General features: G+C 42.8%; 1 protein-coding gene across 1 annotated transcript; it reads right to left on the bottom strand.

Moving 5' to 3' along the window:
• Positions 1-24: 24 nt before the first annotated feature.
• On the bottom strand, positions 25-19,236 carry DNAJA2 (DnaJ heat shock protein family (Hsp40) member A2). Its single transcript, XM_081015550.1, has 9 exons — positions 18,919-19,236; positions 13,829-13,888; positions 12,834-13,057; positions 8,895-8,975; positions 8,156-8,289; positions 4,752-4,948; positions 2,004-2,148; positions 1,738-1,865; positions 25-844 (listed from the first exon to the last, which is right to left on the bottom strand). Exons 1-9 carry the CDS (start codon positions 18,994-18,996, stop codon positions 656-658), a joined length of 1,236 nt encoding a protein of 411 aa, XP_080871676.1. The 5' UTR covers positions 18,997-19,236; the 3' UTR covers positions 25-655.
• Between the last annotated feature and the right edge of the window lie 2,138 nt (positions 19,237-21,374).

Raw genomic sequence — 21,374 nt, 5'->3', positions numbered from 1 at the left:
TGGAAAGAAAAAGGTTACAAGAAGTATCATCATACACCAACGGCTTTTATTTAGTTTCAGAAACCTTTCACAAGATGGTAAAAAACTTTTACAACCACTTCTCATTTTTCCTCTCTCTCTTCCATGGTTTCCCATCAGTTCTAACCCCACTGTGTGCCAAGTCCAATAACTTACCATGCATCTAAAGTGATAGATACAGGCTATGAAATTCTTTATTCTATTGTAGCAGCTTATGCAGGTGCAGCCAAATACCAAGCCTCGGGACAAAGTTTTACACAAAAACTTTACAATGTAGAATTTGAATTTTTAAAATATAGAACTTAAAATCTACACAAAAACTGGTAAAAATCAAGCACAAGTACAAGGACTGAAACTTAACCCAGGTGAAAAGGAGAGAATCTCATCTTCCTTTCAAGTGCCTTTATTCTGCTACAGAACAGTAGAAAAAAAAAGCTTTTTTGTGTGGTTAGTTTAAATTATACACTCTGTAGATACTATGGACCAATTTAAAAGTTACACATATAGCAACAGATGTCCATCGGGTTCGTGTGGATTGCTCACACAATCCAACTGGATTGCTGGAAACAAGTCAGGCAAATTTGAAGAGAAAAATCCATGTGTAACTTCCCCCCGCCCCCACCCCCAGACAAAACTTTTACTGATGGGCACACTGCACCCCAGGTCCATGATGGCCGCTTTCGTCATCAGAACTATCGTTGTAAGCTTCACGCCTCTGGCCGCCACCTGAACCACGAGTGGTATCAAATTCTTGAAGTTCTACCTCCTCTGCATCACTAATTATGTTGGAGATTTCTGGTCTGGCAGGCAGAAGATCTTCAAGTTCCTAAAAAGAAAGAGTGATGCAAAAATGTAGTACTCGCAGGAACACATGTTCCAGCAGGCGCCTTCTGCACCAACCTTTGAACACCTGCTGAAAGCTTTCCTATTCCACCAGGCCCATGTAGAAAATTAAGAAGAAATCCTTCTACAATGGTTAACTGATGTCTGCTTTTTATTTTTTTTATTTTTTTGGTTTTATGTTTTATTTAAAGTTTCAAGCCATGGCTTGGTCAGTACCATTTTCTCCACTGATCTGGCCTTTTTACATACACTGTGCCCTCCCCCCAGTACAATTGTTTTAGAACTTGTGTTTTTATCACCATCCTTAAATCTATGCTTGCAGAATCAGGCAGATGTGTCGTCTGATCGAGCAGCCAATGTTGGACCTACTCAGAGTAGGTCCAATGAAATTATCGTATTTTTCGCTCTATAGGACGCACTTTTTCCCCTTGAAAAATGAAGGGAAAATGTGTGTGCGTCCTATGAAGCGAAGACGCCATAGCCCCGCGACCCTCTCCCGGCTGGAGAGGTGACGCACGGCACCTTGTTTTAGAGCGGGAAAACAAGAGGGGGAAAGTTCTCCCCCTCTCTGCACAGCGCCTCCTGCCACTTCGCTGAAGGGGTGCTGGGCAGAGAGGGGGAGAATTTTTTTTTCTTGTTCTCCCCCCTCTAAAACAAAGTGCGTCCTATTGTCCGGTGCGTCCTATGGTGCGAAAAATACGGTAGTGGAGCTAAGTCAATTTCACCTTCAGTGAGTCTACTCCGAGCAGAGGAACACAGATGGATAAAACTGTTTCCTATAGTGATCAGATGTAATGGTGATGTGCAACTTCCACATATTCTGCAGCTGGCTTGCAGAAGAGGTGAGCATTTAGAGATACATCCTGGGGTACTCACTGTAAGCTTTTCTGGGCTAATCCAGTTGTTTTCAGGAAAATGCACGTCAAACTTTATATAAAGATCTCCCTTTTCAAAGGGATTGCGGTACTGTGGCATTCCTTCCCCCCGAACAACACGGACACAGCCTGCAGGAATGGACAAAGGCAATTGTTGTTAAGAGGCAACCTATAGTTTTCCCCTCTGTGTAAAATAAAATACATTAACAGGCAAAATACAGGGTAACAGGCTTCCAAACAGCTCCAAAAGCCCATGAGGTTTTTTACCTGGTTCAATTACTTTTCCTGGAGGGTATTTCACCACAATTTGACGTCCGTCAAGGTGCTTAAATGTGAACTGAAAGCCACACAGTGCTTCAACAAGTCCTATTTTGTGCGTCATGTGCAAGTCATTCCCATCTCTTTGGAACACCTTGGAAAAGGGAGGGAAAGTAGTTCAGCGGCAAATGCATGAGCAGATGGGCTACCATAACAACGATAAAAAAAACAAAAAAACAAAATTGTTGCTTACACAAGTGACCCCAAAAATATAAACAGTAAAACCCAATTGTAACAAAATCAATAAAATACACAAATAAAATACACGTATTACTGATCGTGACCCACTAAAAAAAGGAGAAAAAGAGACCACAAATACGAGAAACCCTTCAAAATTTAGGGCCAAAAGCCTGGGTACAAAGACAAGCCTTTGGCTGTCACCTAAAAATAGATAAAGATGGTGCCAGGCATGTCTCCCTGGGGAGAGCACTTCACAAGCAGAGAGCTACTAGTGAAAAGGCCCATTCTCATCCCATGAAGGGGGCACACAGAGAAGAACTTCAGATGATAATGCAGGGTCCAGACCAGGCTGTCTGTCTGTCTTGAGCTACCTGCAAACAGGTAGGAACCATTGTGAGGGAAGGGAAAAAATGGGTACTGGCCTCTAGATCACAAATTCCTAGTGTGTATATGCTTTGTGTTACACTAAAATCTCACAGGTAGACAAAAAGTATCACATACAGGAGTATCTTACATTTACATCTGGCTACACTCCTATACAGAGGTACCTCTGGTTACATACTTAATTTGTTCCAGAGGTCCGTACTTAACCTGAAACTGTTCTTAACCTGAAGCACCACTTTAGCTAATGGGGCCTCCCGCTGCTGCCGCACCACCTGAGCACAATTTCTGTTCTCATCCTGAAGCAAAGTTCTTAACCCAAGGTAATATTTCTGGATTAGCAGAGTCTGTAACCTGAAGCGTATGTAACCCAAGGTACCACTGTATATGAATTTCGAGAGTAGAACTGGGGGAGGGGGAAATAGCAGAAATTGCCATGGCTATGACAACTCCAGGACTAGGACAACTCACAGAATTCAGTGGGGCCATCTGACTTAAAATTAACAGCTCAGGTCGCATACCTGAAGGGTGGAAGTTGAGTATAATTGCCCCAATATATAAAAAGGGTGATAAGAAAAACCCTGCCAATTATAGACCCATTAGTTTGTTAGATGTAGCCTCCAAACTATATGCCAGGCTCCTTCTTGGGAGACTAGAAGAATGGGCAGATACAAATAAGGTGATATCTGAAGTCCAGGCAGGTTTCCAAAGAGGGAAATCCACATTGGACCAGTGCTTTGTGCTGAACTTTCTGCTATGTAAATACATCCATAATTTGAAGCAAAAATTATATGTTGCTTTTATCGATCTAAAGTCAGCTATTGATACGGTCCCAAGACACACATTGTGGCAAAAATTAGAAAAGACAAATATAGACCTCCGTCTATTATTTCTCATCAAAACATTATATACTGACTTAAGATTCATGAAGATGAACTCAGTAAACTTAGTTATGACCAGTTTCATTTGTTTCAATGGGGATACTTCAAAACATGGCTTAGCTGGATGCAGCCCAGAGAGACTTGTGAGCAAAAATACAAAGCTTTGGGCTGAAAGACTTTTGCTTTACTTCTGAACATTCAATTGTTTTTTGTTTAATTCTGAATAGCAGCCAAGTGTATTTCAAATAGCTCAGGTCACAACAGCAAGGAGTTCACAATACATTTTACTGGGAAAGGTACGAGAACAAAAGCAACCATGTCTCAAATGGCCTCTGACCATTATGAGGAGTTGCCCACTGCTAGCTTCTCTGGTTTCCAGAATGCGTATTTAAAATAGCAGCAGCTCTGCTATGTTATCTTTCTCTAGTTGCGCATATGTAAAGCATGGAAACAAGCAACACAGTCATACCTATTTTAATTGCTAGGTAACAATTAGGTGCCTAGAATGTACCAAATGCTGTACACAGATTTAAAAACATGATAGGCCCTGCCCACAGGCCTACATTTCTAAAAAAGATTAGACACATAGGGAAAAAGAGAAGAGACTAATCACACATAGTACAGTAGTTCATATAAATGACCAGCTTGAACAGAGACTGGGCTGCTGATAACTGGGGCCAAGCGGCCCACGGTCCCTTGGCTGAATCTACTGGATGGGGCCCCATGGTCCCAGATTTCTCTCTGCTACTGTCAACTAATTTGTTCACACAAATTATCACAGGTTAAACTGGGAAAAGCCTGTGTCCCTCCTGACCGCTGGGCATGCTGGCTGGGGCTAACAGAAGACAACAATACTGTATATGGAGGGTCAGAATCTGGAGGTTCCCCACCCCTGGGTTAGATACAAAAAAGTGCACTTCTGTATACATGTTTCTTCTGCTCATGGGAAGCATGTTTTTTACACCATGTGGCAAGACACCAAGTGCAAAAGGTGATTCTAACTTCAAGAGGTGGTGCAATATCTCCTGAGAAGCCGAAACACAAGAACTACTCACACTATTGCACAAACAGGCAGAACAGCACCAGCAGCAATTTTCCTTTTGCTCATGGCTATCTAAGTTCAACTCCATTATCATCCACACATTTAATGGAGCACCACTACACCCCCCCCCCAAACCGCCGCCAGCCTCAGTATTCAAAAGGCTCCAAAGGTCTGCAATAAAAAGACAGCTTTGAATTTCAGGCAGCAAGTTACCTCATGCTCCTTTTCCTGAAGCAGGAGAACGATGTCGCCTGGCTCCACTCCGGGGGCTTGATCAGCCTCTCCAGTAAAGGTGATTCTCTGCCCGTGCTTCATGCCTTTATCTACATGGACTTCAAGGATCTTCACTTCTTTGATCACCTTCTTCCCTTCACATTTTTTACAGCGATCTTTTTCATTAATTACTTCCCCTTGAAAAGAGAGAGACGGCCAGTTATGACCCAGTTTCAAGGGGTGGAAAACATCTGGCATGCGGGACAAACACAGCCCTCCAGGCCTTTTTATCCGGCCCATGCGACTTTCCCCAGACCACGCTTGTCCACAGTCCTATTCTGCACCCTCCCGGAGTGCCTTTGCCTGGCTGGAATGTGCCCAACTGTGATAATGCCTATGGCTTGCCTGCATGGAGTGTGTGTGGACATGCTTTGACTTGTGAAGTCAGAATGCAACCCACTGAACAAAGACAGGGGTCACATCTGCTGCCACACCCATTTTCTGCCCCTGGCCACCATGTCACTTACACATGGCCCCTGGAAGGTTGCCCAAATGAGAATGTGGCCCTTTGAATCCCCCCGCGCTGATGGGATTCTGTTGCATGTTGAAGTCCCCCGTGTTTTCACAAACTTTTGGAGGCCGTGCTTCGATTACCGTTAGCCCTGGTCTCAATCATATTGATGCTTATTTTATTCTTGTATGTTTAAACTGTATTTCACTGGTATCATTTCGTTTTATTATGGAAACCCTTTTGGGTTTATGATAGAAAGCAATCTACAAGAATCTCCCCCCACTCCAATAATAAAATGGTTCCTTAGTCCGGCTACGTAGTTTGCTTCTTTACTAAGATGCAAGGCACACCTACCAACAAGTGCTGCTGGTGTCTCAATGTGGTTCGCTAAAACCAGGTCAGGAACTTCCCCATTCAAGGACTTCCGGGTTGGCGCCATCGCCGAATGGCGGACTCCCTCCGAGCTCCGGAGGGAGCCTGCTCGGCAGGGGCTGGGTCCTACCGCACCGGCGATGCGGGGACCCTTAAAAACCACGGCCACGAGGGTCGTGGACATGGAGACTCGGCTGGCACCGCTAGCGCCCTCCCGACTCGTGAAGGAGCCTTTTTAAAGGCTAAGGATCGGGTGCCGGGGAGAAGCGTGGTGCTTTGAGTCCTCTGCTATCCCTGCCGAGCGCAGCCGCATGCCATCCGGCGGAGAGCGCTGACTTCTTCTATTGGAAATTCGGACTTTTAGACAACAACCCGTGAGTAATTTGGAAACTGGGTTTAAAAGGAGGAAAAAAAGAATTTCTTTTTGAATTGGATACGAGCGGGGGGGGATCCAAAAAGGAAGTCAGTCCCCCCCCCTATTGTAAACCTTTCAAGACAAGGACGGGGCAACCAAGGTCCAAAAAGATTTGTATTGCTGATAAAAACTAAGAATTCCACGATGGGGAATTATAAGAACTGTGCTGGAGGATGAACTGAGGGAGAAGAAACGTAACCCCCCCCCCCTGGGAACCGGGGTGATTGAAGAGAGAGCCTGGTGAAAAGAGTCGGAGATTTTGACAGCTGTCAAAGTAGCTGTCAAAGTCGGAAAGCAGAGAGGATTTTATTATGAGAACTTTGCTGGCTAAATTTGTTACAATTTGCTACAACTTGTTAAAACTTGGATACAAAATGGCGAAAACATGGATAACAATCGGACTTTTGGACTAGAGAAGACAAAGTTATAACAATCCCCCTAGAGGAGTTTCGGGACATTACAAAGATGGTCGTAAGTGAAAAAAACACCATTGGAATTTTACAGGACTGGTTATCTTCTGGGAAAGCTGCGAAACGGAAATAATATTTTGTCTACAGGGTGTTCAGCTAAAGGAGACAATAGAATTTTCTATTGAAGAAAGGAAGGGACTGAACGCAAGTTTTTGTTCCTGAATAATAATAATCCCTGCAGACTTACTAAGCTTCTGAATTAGAACGTTTCAGCAGCGGAACAAGAGGAAACTGGACTACAATTTGGAAAGAACAATGGGGGGAGCTTTATTAAAGATCTGAAGTTAAGTGTTCTAAAAATGATTATGAAAGGGAAAAAAAAAAAGAAAAAACCAGCAAGGAGTTGGGGGAAATAGGTGATTTAGGGATTGTAAGAATCCCAGGCGGATAACATGGTTTGGTGGTCAGGGGGAAATTAAACCGGGGACAGGGGGGAGAACTAAAATCCAAAGGCTTGTTAACTTCTTTTTTTGAACTGGCTTTGTCTCATCTGTTATACTCTTTATTTCTTATTTTTGATACTTTTATTATGTGGGGTGTTTTTATTATTAAAAAAAGGGAAATTGTGGAATGAAAATGGGGTGGGCCCTGGGAAAAAATTTTTTTGTGTTTTATTAAGGGTATTGATGTGGAGTGTAGAAATTTTAAATTCGAATAATGGTTTGAACAAATTAAGTTTTTAATTAGAACTGAGAGCTTGTGGAGCCAACAATATGAAAAAGGAATATGGTAGGGGTGGGGGAAGGGGGGAGTCCCAGAAAGTGGATATATGAAAATAAGGCTATGAACGTATTTTAATTCTTGCTTTCTGTATTTTCTTTTTTTTTGAAAATCTTAATAAATGTTATTTAAAAAAAAAAAAAAAAAAAGGAACTTCCCCATTCAAATGCGTGTCATTTAAAGCAGGAAGACAGGCTAAGGCTAAGATACCTGACCCCACCACAGGAGGAGCCAACTTGCAACTATTCAGGAACAGCTGAGCTGCTGATCACCCATGACCATGCTGATCAGGTTATGAGGAATGTAGACCAGTTCCTTCCATGTCATTTCTTGCACATGCTTTCTATACTCCTACATTACTGGAACAACCACTGCACCACTCCTGCAATGTAGGAGTTATGCCTAAGGTGTCATAATGCAACTGCCACTGAAGCATCTAGTATATCAGGTTGCGAACATGATCCGTGTGGGAGGCACGGTGGCAACCTGCAGCATTGGCAACCCACAGCGGTGCGTCTGCACACATGATCCGGCGCTTCTGCGCATGATGTCATTTTGTGCTTCTGCGCAGAAACCTGGAAGTAACCCTATCCAGTACTTCTGGGTTTGGCACGGTCCGCAACCCAAAAACGCACAACCCGCAGTGTTCGCAAGCCGAGGTATGACTGTAGATGGCTAGTTGTATGTGTATCATCCTTAAGAGTTCTATATTCCCACTGCATTGACAAACCACACCAATGAAAGCAAGGCAAAGGGCAAACCATGTTGCCAATGTCTCTAAACAATTCAATGGGGAGCAGGGATTTATGAGCTTCTCATCTTGCTAACTTGCACCCTAGTTTTAGCTATCATAATGTATTGAAACTTAAGGGACTTTTCTTGAGATCAGATGCTTGTGGTGAATTGATTGGCTTACCTTCTCCATTGCAGTCAGAGCAGACAGACTGCATCTGCTGAACCATCCCAGGAGCCAGCTGCCTGATCATGATACGAACACCTCTGCCTCGGCAAGCCGCGCACTTCTGAACTGCTCCAGATTTACCCCCTTGGCTAGATCAAAAATATGTTGATTTCATATTATTATAAACACAAAAAGGAAATGTAGTTTTACATTTTTGGAGCCTGGGGACAGCTAATCCTGTAGCAAGTCTTAAAGCTTAGGAGATGCAGGTCTTAGTGCTTTGGATAGCAGCCCACTTGAAAAATTGTATAAGCACTTAGCAAGGAAGAGCAGGATGCAGACAATACACACACAAGGGCATCTTGTTGCAAAGCTGAACAATGTAACCCTACAAACAACTGAACCTTAGGTGGACATGGACTTTTTTGTTAGCAGTTATTAGATTCCAGCAATTTATATACCAACTGACTATAGAAAACCCCCAAGCGATTTACAAAAAGAAACCAATAAAATTATCAGTAAAAACAGCTATTTTTTAAAAAAAACAACAATTAAAAACAGTGATAAGCTAAAATCAGATTAGAACTCATGCTAACGTTCTACATATCTGGATAGGCTTGTCTAAACAAAAAATTATATTTAATTTTCATTTTTAAATCTTTGCTCAATTTTTCAAGAATCAAATCATTAATCTTTTGAAGACAGATGAATGCAAAAAAACAAACAAACAAGCAAACAAAAAAAAACAACTCACCCGTTACATGAACTACAAAGGACATTCTTGCTAAGTTGTAGTTTGGTAGTCTTTCCATTATAAAGATCTTCTAAAGAAACTCTGAGTAAAGGAAAAAGATTGTACTTTAGGTTTTGGTTCAAGTATCAGAAGAATGAACACATCTTGTTTTAACATACTTGCAGGCTCAACTATTGAAAGGCTACATGAAGTGGCAAAAACTTATTCCAGATACCGAATATACACTGGTAAAAAATGTTAGCACTATTGTTTTTAGACCAGCCCAAGAGATAGATGAGCTGCAATGTAGAAAGGTATGCCCACCAACTTGTTGCCATTATACGGTAGCTCTATGTTCTCTTACCAGGATTTCACACATGCACCAAAGTATCCATACTCCTTAGCATAGCAATGCATCATTACTACATGTATACTCTACCTTCCTTCCAATGAACTCAACATACATGAACCTTCTAATTCATCCTCACATAGCCCTGTGGGGCAATTAGCCCAAAACAGAGATACTCAACTTGGCACCCTTGACAGATTGTTTGACTATAATTCCCATTGTCCCTGACCATTGCCATTGCGGCTGATAAAGGCTGTAGTCCAACAATATCTGGAAGGCATGGCAAGGGCTAACCCTGGCCTGAGAGCTAGCAACAGGTCCAAGGTCACCCAGTAATTCAGTGGAGATTTGAACTTGGGTTTCTCCAGTTCTACCTCAGCTCTCTCACCACAACAAAGGACTGTCTTACTCCTATCAAGGTCTTCAGTGGAGGCTGTGTTCTTGGTGCCTTCACCTTCAGGGAGAGGTTAAGGCAGGTGGCTACCAGGTGGCTCTGCAAGTAAGCAACTGCTGCCTTGTGTGTATCTCTCAGAAGTCTGTATTAGCATTTAAGCACCAGCTCAGTGTTCCTGTTCACACAGGCATACAGCAATATCTAGAACCCTGATCTTTCCTGACCTTCCCAATGGGGTTTCTCTTTTTTATATTGTAATTTTATGTTATGAACCACCTTCAAACCTATGAGTATATGGCAGTATACAAATTTTAATAATAATAATGATGATGATGATGGTTTCTGTTGAAGGAAATCTGGCAGCCTGAATGATTAAGTGTGGACTTTTAAATATACAATTATCTTAGTCTGGTGACATGTAAGATATTTTAGTGATTCTATGTTCAAAAGGCAGGCTACAAACATTTCAAATACATGATTATGACAGCAAACCAAGGTGTTCCGTAAATCAAGAGGCTTCAGCTGTTTCATGGAAATCTTTAATTCAAATTTTGACGAGAGGAATAGCCACTAGTTTTTATTGCTGTCCTCTTTCCCTTAATTGCTGCCCATCCTTTCTCAAGCAGCATAGCGAGGACTTTCACACCCAACACAGCAACCATTTTAGACCTAATCTCATAGCGCATGGTTGTTTTTCCTTTGTACCACTGGTTTTTCCAAGAGCAACGCAAAAATATGATAACACATACTGTAGCAGCATAACCAATAAAAGCCATCAGCTGAAGATTAAAATGGAAGGATTTTACAAACCACAGTTAAAAGCTGCAGCCAGTTTCTACAGCCTTTTAGTGAAAAATACAGATTTTAAAGGCAGCAGATTCCAGTTTATGCTTTCAGCAGGAAAAATAAAATATCACTGAATTCCAGATGGAGACATTTTAATGGACTATTTCACACATTATTTGTTTGAAAGATCTGTATATGACCCTTCAGCTTCCAGGGAGATTAAAAAACCCCCCAATATAAAATACATATCATATTGAGAGAGAAAAAACAGACATCAAAATACATTTAGAAGGCCAGGGAAACAAAAATATATTTTGTTGGCACTGAAAGGATAACAATGTTAGCACTATTTGGGCCAGCCTGGGAAGGAACCTTCTTTAATATATTTTTCGTACGAGTCAAGTATTTCCCCCCTCCCCACCCGGGCTTTTAACATCATTTAAAATTATTTACATTAATATTCTAATCTCTGAATTTCACTGTGGTTTAAGCTCAATGAGGATGTTTTGTGGCTCTCTTTAACATGACTATGGATGAAATTATGTTATCTGCTAACACATGGCTGTTTCACATGACAAGATGTTGGTATGCAAGTTAAAAGCAAAAAACAAAACCAACAATGATCATCACCCTACAACTCTGTTAATGGGGCAACTCATAAATGTCAGAAAATTCCACAAATGGAGCAATGGCACTGAAAAGGCTCTTCCTGGTTAACTCCCAACCCACCTCAGGTGAAATTAAGGATTTTGTTTTGACTTGGGACACATTCATGGAATAAGAACTATATGCTACAATTCCTCTAGTACATTTGCTCTGTCAGAATGCAGCATTCTAAAGTAGAAGTAACACTTGGCTAGCTCCTGCTCAGGCTTCTGTATACTCACTTTAAAATGAATCAAATAAACAAACCAACAAACCATTTCTGCACCAATGTAATCTAAATTTTGCAACTTGCATAATTAATGGAAGCAACCTGGCATTTGCTTAATTTTGCACCATTAATTTTGCTTCTGTTTTTTATTGCTTCAATTTTATATGCTGCCTTTCTGCACTTGGCACCCAATCAAGGCGTAGTTAAAGACTGGGGAAAGGAGCTATGCAGAACATTAAGCTCGCCTCCTGCCAAAAAAACCGGCTCACCAATACTTTAAGATAAATACACTTAGCATCTTACTGGCTATAAAGGGTAGGGTTTTTTGTTCTTTAAAAAATAAATTTCAGGTTACTCAATTCTGTACCCATCACTGCCTGCCTAGTCCACCTGCTGCGTTAAACTAGAATTTCAGAATACCTGCCTCACTCCATTTGCTCTTGCGAAGGCTTGCTTTCTCACCTGATCTGCTTGGAACAGTCTGCTGTTCCTACTTGTCTGCTTTTCATTGTAAGGGATTCTGAACAACTTGAACTTCAATGTTTTTAATCACATTGACTTGGTAGAACGATAGCCTCAGGTTTAAAGCGATCTATTCACTGGGCTGTTAATAAGTGGTTTTGCTGCAATGATTAGTCCAACCCGTCTTGTAAATGTATCAAGTTACCTAGAGCATGGGTGAGGCTTTAATATTCCACTCACTGATGATTTAGAGGCTTGGCCTTATTTCTTTAGTAACTTGCCTTGGCAGAAACAAACCAACACATAACCAGGTACCAGTTCCTTGGGACTATCTATTACAATGCTGGATTACTTTTTTGTGTTCAAGGCTAAATCCAGAATTTTTTTTCTCTAGCATTTTTAAAAACCCCATCTGAATAAAAAACAAACAACTCATCTGATGAGAGAGAGAAGGCTCCATGGAGAAGCAGGAAGAACATTAATCTTTTGTAAAGGTTGGATGTGGCAATGGAGGTATACCAAAAGGGGCAACATTGGGCCCTATGGAGATCTTGTCCCACCTACACTCACAATGGAAGGGTCATGCTAATCATTTGTGTTGAGTCAGGTGTTACACAAACTCTGCAGGTAAGGTTTCAGCCTTAAAAAAGTGAAGGGTTTTCCTGCTGTGGTGCCACTCTACGTAAGTTGATTGCCAGGTGAGATGCACCAGACCCATCACTGCATCCTTTCAGGTGCCTGGTGACAACATGGCTTTTAAAGACAGCTTTTAAATGTTGTGCTGGCTTAAGTTGTGTATATTTTAATAACTGGATTTGTTTTGTTGGGTTTGGTATGGAATGTTGTGTGTACAATACTGTATTATTATTTAGTTGTCTTAAGTTTCCTTGGAAAATAAGGCAGGGTAGACTTAAAAAAACCAACAAATATATGGTGGATCGCCAAGGCTATTTTGGTATCAGGTAGCTTCAGATAATTTTAAATCATGTGTACTTGAAAGTCCTTCAGTTTGTCATGAGAACGTCAGCCCACCAATAGAGCAATTATGCATTCAAGACAGGAACTTCCCCCAGAGACAATAAGCCAGGTACTTACTTGAGTGGATGCATCATATCTTCACCTCTTCTTCTTCCATTGCGACTTCTACTCTGACTACCCATGAAACTGAACAGTCCCCCACCAAATATGTGGGAGAAAATATCGTCCATTCCTCCACCTCCACCACTACCTTCTCGGAGGCCTTGTTCTCCATACCGGTCATACAATTCGCGTTTCTCGGGATTTGAGAGAACTTCATAGGCAAAGCTTATTTCTTTGAACTAAGGAGGTAAACGTAAATGAAATGCCTATTATTTGCATGTTTGGCAATATATGTACAATAGGAAAGGAAAGTGTTTCGGCAGATACGCTTCTACTACATTACAATTACTGTTGTATAAGCAGATATATGCAAAATGCCAGCCCAGTCTGGACTCTAGCAACAGGCAGGTGAGCCAACTCTGGGCATCCAACTCTCCTGCATTCCTATACTGATCTATCTTCAAAGAACAGGCCTCTCCTTTGCTTCTGAGGAGGACTAGGTATATCCTGCTCTGCACAGCTGATCCATCCTTCTGTGCTTTGCTCTCAGGCATCTCAGTGATTCACTACACAAGCATGTCACATCTGTGTCATTCATGAACTTTCTCCATTACTCACATTGATTTGAACAAACTGCTCTCTGCAGTCATGTGTCAAAGCACAGCTAATGGCAAGAAGGCAGCTTTGATTATCTTATAACATTCACATCCCACTGCTACTCCAAAGAGACTAGTTTAATGCACATGAATATTGTTCCATTTTATTCTCACAACAGCTCTGAGATAGAACTTGGGCTGTTAAGTAAGCTTCACCACAGAGTATGGATTTAAACCAACATTTCATCCAGTTAAAGCTGAGTACTACCTACACCTCACCGATGGCACATTTTCACCATTTTCCACACATTTTCCTCTTTTCAGTTCTTCTCAGACTACGTGTTCACAAGCTATTTTGGCCAGCACTGTGTCTTGTTCATCTTAAAATGCAACAATTTGCAGGAGAAGTCTTACCTTGTCACCTGCATTTGGATTCTTATCAGGGTGGTACTCCTTGGCAAGCTTCCGGTATGCCTAAATGGCAAAAGGAACCAACATAACTAGTTAGTGGGGAAATGAATACAGATTTTGAGTTCAGCTTGTCCTTCCCCACTCCCAAAAAAGCCCCTGAAGTCAACTAGTGCTTGAAAAACCTATTTTTTATTTTTTAAAAATCCATTACAAGAACAAGCTTGCATATGAGCCCCCATTGAAATGAAACTAGATTAAACAGCATTAGGTTATCAAAGATTGAACCCAATTCAACAGCAATTATTCGAGCATGGCCAAACTTTAGCAGTCTGAACAGGAATAGCTACAGTAATCTGAAGAGGCTTCAGAACAGTGCAGATGTATAATAACCTTATCAAAGCCCAACACATCTCAGATACATCCTCCTGAGGGAAAACTTTATAGCTGTCTACAGTATTTCCATAGGGGTTCATGTATCATACTATAGCACCACTGAAGTGCAATAAAAGACTGCCTGGTAGCTGTTAACCACATTATTCGTGGCAGCTTAGAAAATTAAAATTATGCTTGCTCTTTTGAATATCCTTGAGTTTCTCAATCTCTTCCATGCACACAAATCCTATTCATATTTGCTGCTGCCATAAAAAAATCTGCCCTTAATAAAATGGTGTGAATTCTCAACCAATTCATTATTCATACTCTCCCTGTTTACATTAACAGCAACCACTACTTCTACAATTAAATATGACCTAGTGCTTTTAATATGTGCTTTATAACTGTTTGTGTTTAATCTTGCAACCATCCCCTTAAGAAGATCACCACTAAAGGTTTGATATGTGCTCAAAGTCCACATGCACAAATGGAAATAGGGCCCACAAATAAAAAGTTAATTCTCAACAAGACACATTACTATTTCCTCAAAGTCAGCAAGAATCTCCAAAAATAAACAATGAGAACAATTTGGAGTTGGTTATAGTGAAGCTTCACTAAAAATCTGTGTGACTGATCAACTTTCAGTGAGAAAAGCCATAGTTGCTAAGAAGTAATTCTGTAACATGACCAAGACTGAAAAGTATTTTCAGTGACTGCTCTGAGTTAATACAGTGTGCCAAACTATTGAAGTTGAGATGCTACTAGGATTACAAACATTGTCAGAAATATCAGCCATCCTGAACTGTTTCCATTAATGACATCACCATTGGTACCTATCTGAATGGACCATCTCTCTATTTTTTACAGTATCCCAATTCCTGGACACAACTACGCTTTCCTCTACATACAGTGGTACCTTGGGTTAAGTACTTAATTCGTTCCGGAGGTCCATTCTTAACCTGAAACTGTTCTTAACCTGAAGCACCACTTTAGCTAATGGGGCCTCCTGCTGCTGCCGCACCGCGAGAGCACGATTTCTGTTCTTATCCTGAAGCAAAGTTCTTAACCTGAGGTACTATTTCTGGGTTAGCGGAGTCTGTAACCTGAAGCGTATATAACCCGAGGTACCACTGTATTTTGTTAGACTATGCAATGAAGTAGCATTAAGATTTACAATGTTGCTCATCAGGACACAACTTCATATTTTAAGACCTAGGACCTATCTTTAAACCAAAGCAGGCACAAACTAGCAATTGTTTCACTGAATGAATCTCTTCTCTCTAGTGACCAAAGATGGACGGAAATTTTACATGTGCAAGCTGTTACATGAGAATTTTCTTATACATTAATTAAAAGTAATGTAGCTCTGCCCTCTACTTCAAGTCATCCTGAATTTTTAACCTTTACTGTTTTAATTTTCTCCTTCCAAAAGGAAAAAAAAGCAAAATTATGGTAGTACTAGTGCAAACCAACATAGGCTGGAACGCAACCCACTTCCAGGTCCTAATCTAATAATTAAAGAATAACCTTTAAAAAGTCAAATGGCGTCTTCAGCCATCAGTTATATCCAATGATTGCAATTCTGAGACCATCATTCTGTATGTACCAAAGCTTACAAATAAGCAGTGGGAATTTTGATTCCCACACAGAAGCCTTCCCATGCCACACTGTTAGCTGCCTTTGATATTCCCAGGGCTCAAAAACTGCTTGCTGTGATAAGCAATATGTGCATTTGTGAAAAGAAGGTTCTCTAGCCTCTGGAATATATTTCTCCAAAATATATGCAAGTGCAACACAATCCTGCTAGCAAGTCCAGTTAAATGTTTGCCTCTCACTTAGAAAGCATCTATTTCTGAAATATTAAAACGGCAACAGTTATTCAAAATTACACCCTAATTTGACTTTCTATTTTTTGAAAAGTTTAGATCATGCAAGTGGTTCAAAAACAAAAATCACCTATCAATGTAACTTCCATGAAGTTTTCCTGGATATGTTCTATTTTTAAAGGGACATAGTCAAAAGGAATATCAGGGCATAGTTAATTTTGCTACTCACCTAAACTTTCATTTTAAAGGGATAAGACATTGCTAAATCTCAGCAGCCCTTAGTAAGCAATCACCTATCATTGTAGTGACCAAACACCACTTTAAAGGAGGAACGTGTTCACAGAATATAAATAGGATTTTTCTGAATCTACATGAAGGAACTTATTTCCTGTTAACCTCAGAACCCTCTTATTGCTTATGCTTCCTCCAAAATACCTGCTTCCATAACTACGAATACCCAGCCCAAACAAATTATGCTATTACACGCTCAGATGAAGAGGATCTATTCCCCAGTAGCACCACCCTTCCGTCACAAACAGGCAGGACATGGTTATTAACCAGCTGAAGGCTCTGATGTGGGATGGGGTTCTCAAAGACTAGATGAGGAAAAGAAGTGGGTTGTGCCTAACAAAAACAAGTTAAGGGCAATTAAGCTTGAAAGGGTTAACATGAAGGGGTTATGTTACCTAGGGACTTTTGACCTTTCCACCCCACTCCCCTTTTTGAACAGCCAGGATGAGAAGGGATCACCTACAGAGGAATGAAGGCCAAGAATGAAGCCTGTGCTTTTGTAGACAGAAACAGAATGTGCCCAAATGAGATTCAGCATACGTGGAAGTAGAAATAAAGAGAATATAGGTTGGGATACCATTCTTATTACCCTCCCCAAGAATGAAGTGGAGAAATGATCTTCAGGTAAAAGCAATTCCCAGGAGGCATGGGATTGGGGCAGGCATGGCCAAACTTGGCCCTCCAGCTGTTTTGGGACTACAATTCATCCCTGACCACTGGTCCTGTTAGCTAGGGATGGTGGGAGTTGTAGTCCCAAAACAGATGGAGGGCCAAGTTTGGCCATGCCTGGGTTGGGGGTTGGTAATGGACAGAAGAGTAGAAAATAAAAGGGCAAAGAGCTAAGCTCCAGATTTCCCTCACCATCATAAGAAACTCCTCAAGGTTACAGGAGATGGAGTGACAAGGGGAATAAAAAATGGTGAGACTGGAAACTGATAGGTCATCCATGTTCTCACATGGCCAATCCAGAAAGGCACAAACTTGTGAGGAGAGGGAAGACAAGTAGGCTCTTGATACCATGCAGCAAGCCTCAACTGTGGGGAGGAAATAAGAATATTGGTGAAATAGTCTCTGTTTTCCCTTACTGCTACCCTAAGTTTAACTTTCAAGGCACAAAAGGGTTTTTTATGGGGGGTACAAGAAGGCGGCAAAGAGAAAATGGGGAGAGAAAAGGAAGGCCAGCCTCTGGCTCACCCTTGCCACCATGAAGCAAGGCACACAGAATTTTTAAAAATGGGGGACCTAATCCCCAGGTCTTTCTTCTTGCCACCGTAAAAATAACTCACCAGCCATATAAAATCTATGGGTGCTGTGGTTCTGGATAGAATGTTAGGTTTTAATGCTGAAATCCACTGAAGGTCAGGCAACAAATTAAATAATAAAGTCTGCAAAGGGTGGAGAGGATAAAGAGTGGAATTAACAAGAAAATATTCCTCCCCTCCTTGTGATCATGAAGCAAGTCTTAACTCTCATCTAGGGGAGCGGTACACAGGAAAGAAAATGGGGAGGGGGCAGCATCCAGCTTTCCCTCACTGCCACTCTAAAAACAATCCCCAAGGTACAAACTACTGGGAAGCTGGGATGGGTTATTGTTGCTTCTGAACATACCTTTCTATCTAGTAAAGTATTATGGGTTAGATAACAACACTAAAGACGGGAGGGGGAAGAGAAGGAAAAAAGAAAGCTTGTCTCTGTCTGACCCATGTAGTCCAGAATCCTGTTCTCATAGTGCTCAACCAGATGCCTATTATGAGAAACCCTCAAGAAGGACCCAAGCACAAGAGCACTCCGTCCCCCGTCCAACAACTGGTATTCAAAAGCATCCACTTTGCCATTGTGGCTAGCAGACACCATCAGCTCTTTCCTCCACAAATTTGTCCAAGTAAGATGGCAGGGGGGATGCATAAGCAACCCCCACCCAAATGTATATTTCAATGGTGTGGAAAGAGAAGTGACTCTAGGATATAAACCCAATCAATCCAACACAACACAGCATCCACCTTCTCCTTCAGGGCCTACTTACCTTCCAGAGCCAACACCACAACAAACACCGGCTCCCGCCTCAACCGGTGGCCCTTCCTCCTCCACACAACACCCACCACTAACCGGCATGGTGAGCGCGGAGGTGTGTGTTTGTGTGTGTGCATAGGTTGGATACAAGCGCCATAAGCAAATTATATATGTATAATTATATAAGCAAATTATATATGTATAATCTTCCCTCCCCCTCCTCCTGGCAGGAGGGCCACCTTCCAGGGCCAGCACACGCCGAGAGCTCACTCCCACCTCCCCCCCCCCACAAGCGGCCTTCCCTTCCTCCTCCTCCTCCACCACATACAAACACGGCCACCCAACGCTACCCAACAAGCCTGGGCCTGACCCTGAGCTCCTGCCGCCTCCCCCTCCCCGCAACCGGCCCCGAAGGCCCCATCCAGGCCGCCGCCGCCTCCCCCCACCGCCCGACCCCCGGCCAGGCCTAGCCAGGCGAGGCCTGCTCCAACCCCGGGCGTCTCCAATGACCCCGGTCACAAGCCGGCCTCCCTCCCGCCTGGGCCTCCCTCTCACCGCTGCCGCCCCCCGGCTCCCCCCCCCCGCCAGGCAGACCTTCTTGAGCTCGTTGTCCGAGGCCCCCGGCGGCACTCCGAGGATGTCGTACAGTTTCGTGTCGGCTACGTTCGCCATGGCGGCCGGCTGGGAGGAGGAGGGAAGGGCGACGAAGACGACGACGATGAAGCCGCCCGGGTAGGTTGCGGGGAGAAAGGCCGGGAGGAGGAGGCCGCGCGCGCGCCCCCGCGTGTGTGTGTGTGTGAGGGAAAGAAGGAAGGGAGGGAGGGGGGAAAAGAGGAGAGAGAGAGCGCGAGAGAGAGAGAGAGAGAACGGGTGAGTGGAAGAAGGGGGAAGGCCCTCCGCCACGCACGCGTCGACGTCGTCACGTCGCGACGCACGCACCGCAGCGCACACCCGGATGACAGGGGAGCGAGAGGGAGAGGGTTGGTGGGCGGGGAGGAGGAGGCCCCGCCCACTCGCACCGGCCTCGCGGCGAAAGAACGCCCCGCCTCCGCTTTCTGCTCCGCGCGAACTCCAGGAAGTGAAGGGGAGAAGGGGGAGGGGAAACACGGGAGTGGAGTTAGACCGAAGGGATCGGGGTTCTTAGGAGTTTGTGCTGAACGTTAGTTGTCGCCACTGCCGCCCCCTTTTTCCCTAGTGTATGCTGGGAATTGTAGTTCTGGGCAGGGGCGGATTAAAGGCCTTTTAGAGGTGAAAAGGTGATTGTGTTCCCCCAACCTCCGCATATATAATTCAAAATAAAAACAAGGTAATTAAGCCCAAATGACATAATGTGCATTATTTTTATAGGGGTGTGTGTGTATGTCATATAACTTTGCATATCACGTTTACACACACACACACACACACACACACACAATATGCGTGTGTGTGTGTGTGTGTGTGTGTGTGTGTGTATGTGAGGAAAAACAAATCCAGTACGCATAACGCAGAAAAACTTATCAATAATAAAAACTTGGATCTGAATTCCTTGCATTATTTTGATCTACATTAGTAGGACGCTCCTTAGTTTATTGAAAGAGAGCAGGAAAAAATGGGGAAAGGGTGTGGAGCGGAGTACAGAGAAGTCTAACGAAGTTCCCAGGATGACACCATTGAGGCTTAACAAAAATCAAATGTAAACATCTTAGTAATAATGATAATCCCTTCCACCCTCTGTTTTTGTGCCCCTGAATCTCTTTTGGCAGAGCATTCCACAGGATTGGGCTGATGGCACTAAAGGCTTGGTTCAGGTTTTTTTTTGTCAAGGAGCCTCAGCAACTCAGGAAATGACCAGCAACACTCCTGCCGATTATCTCTGTTATCAAGCTGGGATGCCCCTGAGGTATCCTGGACCTAAGTTGTTCAGGGCTTTGTAAACTCATACAAGGAGCTTGAACCTGTCTCAGTAGTAGAGGGACAGCCATTGCAGCTGGCGTCACATGTTCTCAACCAGAAGCTCCCCTTAGCAGTCTGGCTGCTGCATTCTGCACCAGCTGGAGTTTCTGAACCAGACACATTGCAGTAATTTGTGCACAGGCAATGTGCGGGCCAAGTGGATTGTTCACGATAATAGTGACAAATACAGTAACTGGCCCCTAGGGATGTGAGAAGGCACTGTTTTCCAACCCATTCTGGTTCATCTATTATTTGTGTAATCAAGCCCTACTGACCACAAATGCCGATGCTCTTGAAATTATGTAAATTATGTTGTCCTTGCATTATTACACCCCATTCATTTCAATGGAAAGGAAACACAGTGCAAAATGGGGACACACACACACACACACACACACACAAACAAACACGTAATAAATTATGTATCCTTTGGAAACCGAAAGCAGAAGCAACAAAATTGAATATGGAGGGTGTCTGCTGGATTACTTTCCATTCCAGACATGGGGCAGATAAATGAACGCTGGCAATTTGTGCTCCTGTTTCCGTCGGAATTCTCCAGCATCCCTACTGGCCACAGATGCTGATGCTCTTGAAGAATAATTTCATGGGGTCTAGAATGGGGTTGGACAACTCCATAACATTCCTGGCAAGTAGCACCTTAGAGACCAACTAAGTTTGTTCTTGGTATACTGGACAATTTTTTTTATTTTTATATATATTTCGACTGCGTCAGACCAACACGGCTACCTACCTGAATCTAGATCCCTGGCAAAGCAGCATCCCCATTGCTGTCTCTCAACCATTGTCTCTCAGCATCACCTACTTCACAGGGTTGTTGTGAATCTATAATGGAGGAGCCATGCACGCTACCTTCAGCTTCCTAAAGGTCCTATTGCAAGTCAAGCTCCCCATCACAACTTCTGAAGAAGAGGCTATGAAGAAGAACTAAGGATCCACGTCAGCTTACAGTATATGGTCCTTGTGGGTTAACTGATCCCAAGAGGTTTAAGGCCTTAAAGATCAAAAGCAGCACTTTGAGTTGTACCCATAAGCTATTTTCAAACATTTGGGAGATTTAGGCGTGTGCTTTCCTCGAACTTTATACTTAAATGCTG

The sequence above is a fragment of the Podarcis pityusensis genome, assembly GCF_964106645.2.
Source record: "Podarcis pityusensis genome assembly, chromosome: 8".
Lineage (NCBI taxonomy): Eukaryota > Metazoa > Chordata > Lepidosauria > Squamata > Lacertidae > Podarcis > Podarcis pityusensis.
This window is presented reverse-complemented; position numbering and strand designations above follow the sequence as displayed.

Excerpts from the sequence above, each read along its gene's own strand:
- DNAJA2 (XM_081015550.1), bottom strand. The coding sequence starts at position 18,996 with ATGGCGAACGTAGCCGACACGAAACTGTACGACATCCTCGGAGTGCCG. Across the intron at positions 8,290-8,894 it reads CTTTGTAGTTCATGTAACGG|CCAAGGGGGTAAATCTGGAG; the intron begins GTGAGTTGTTTT and ends TTTTTGATCTAG. Across the intron at positions 1,866-2,003 it reads AGGAAAAGTAATTGAACCAG|GCTGTGTCCGTGTTGTTCGG; the intron begins GTAAAAAACCTC and ends CCATTCCTGCAG.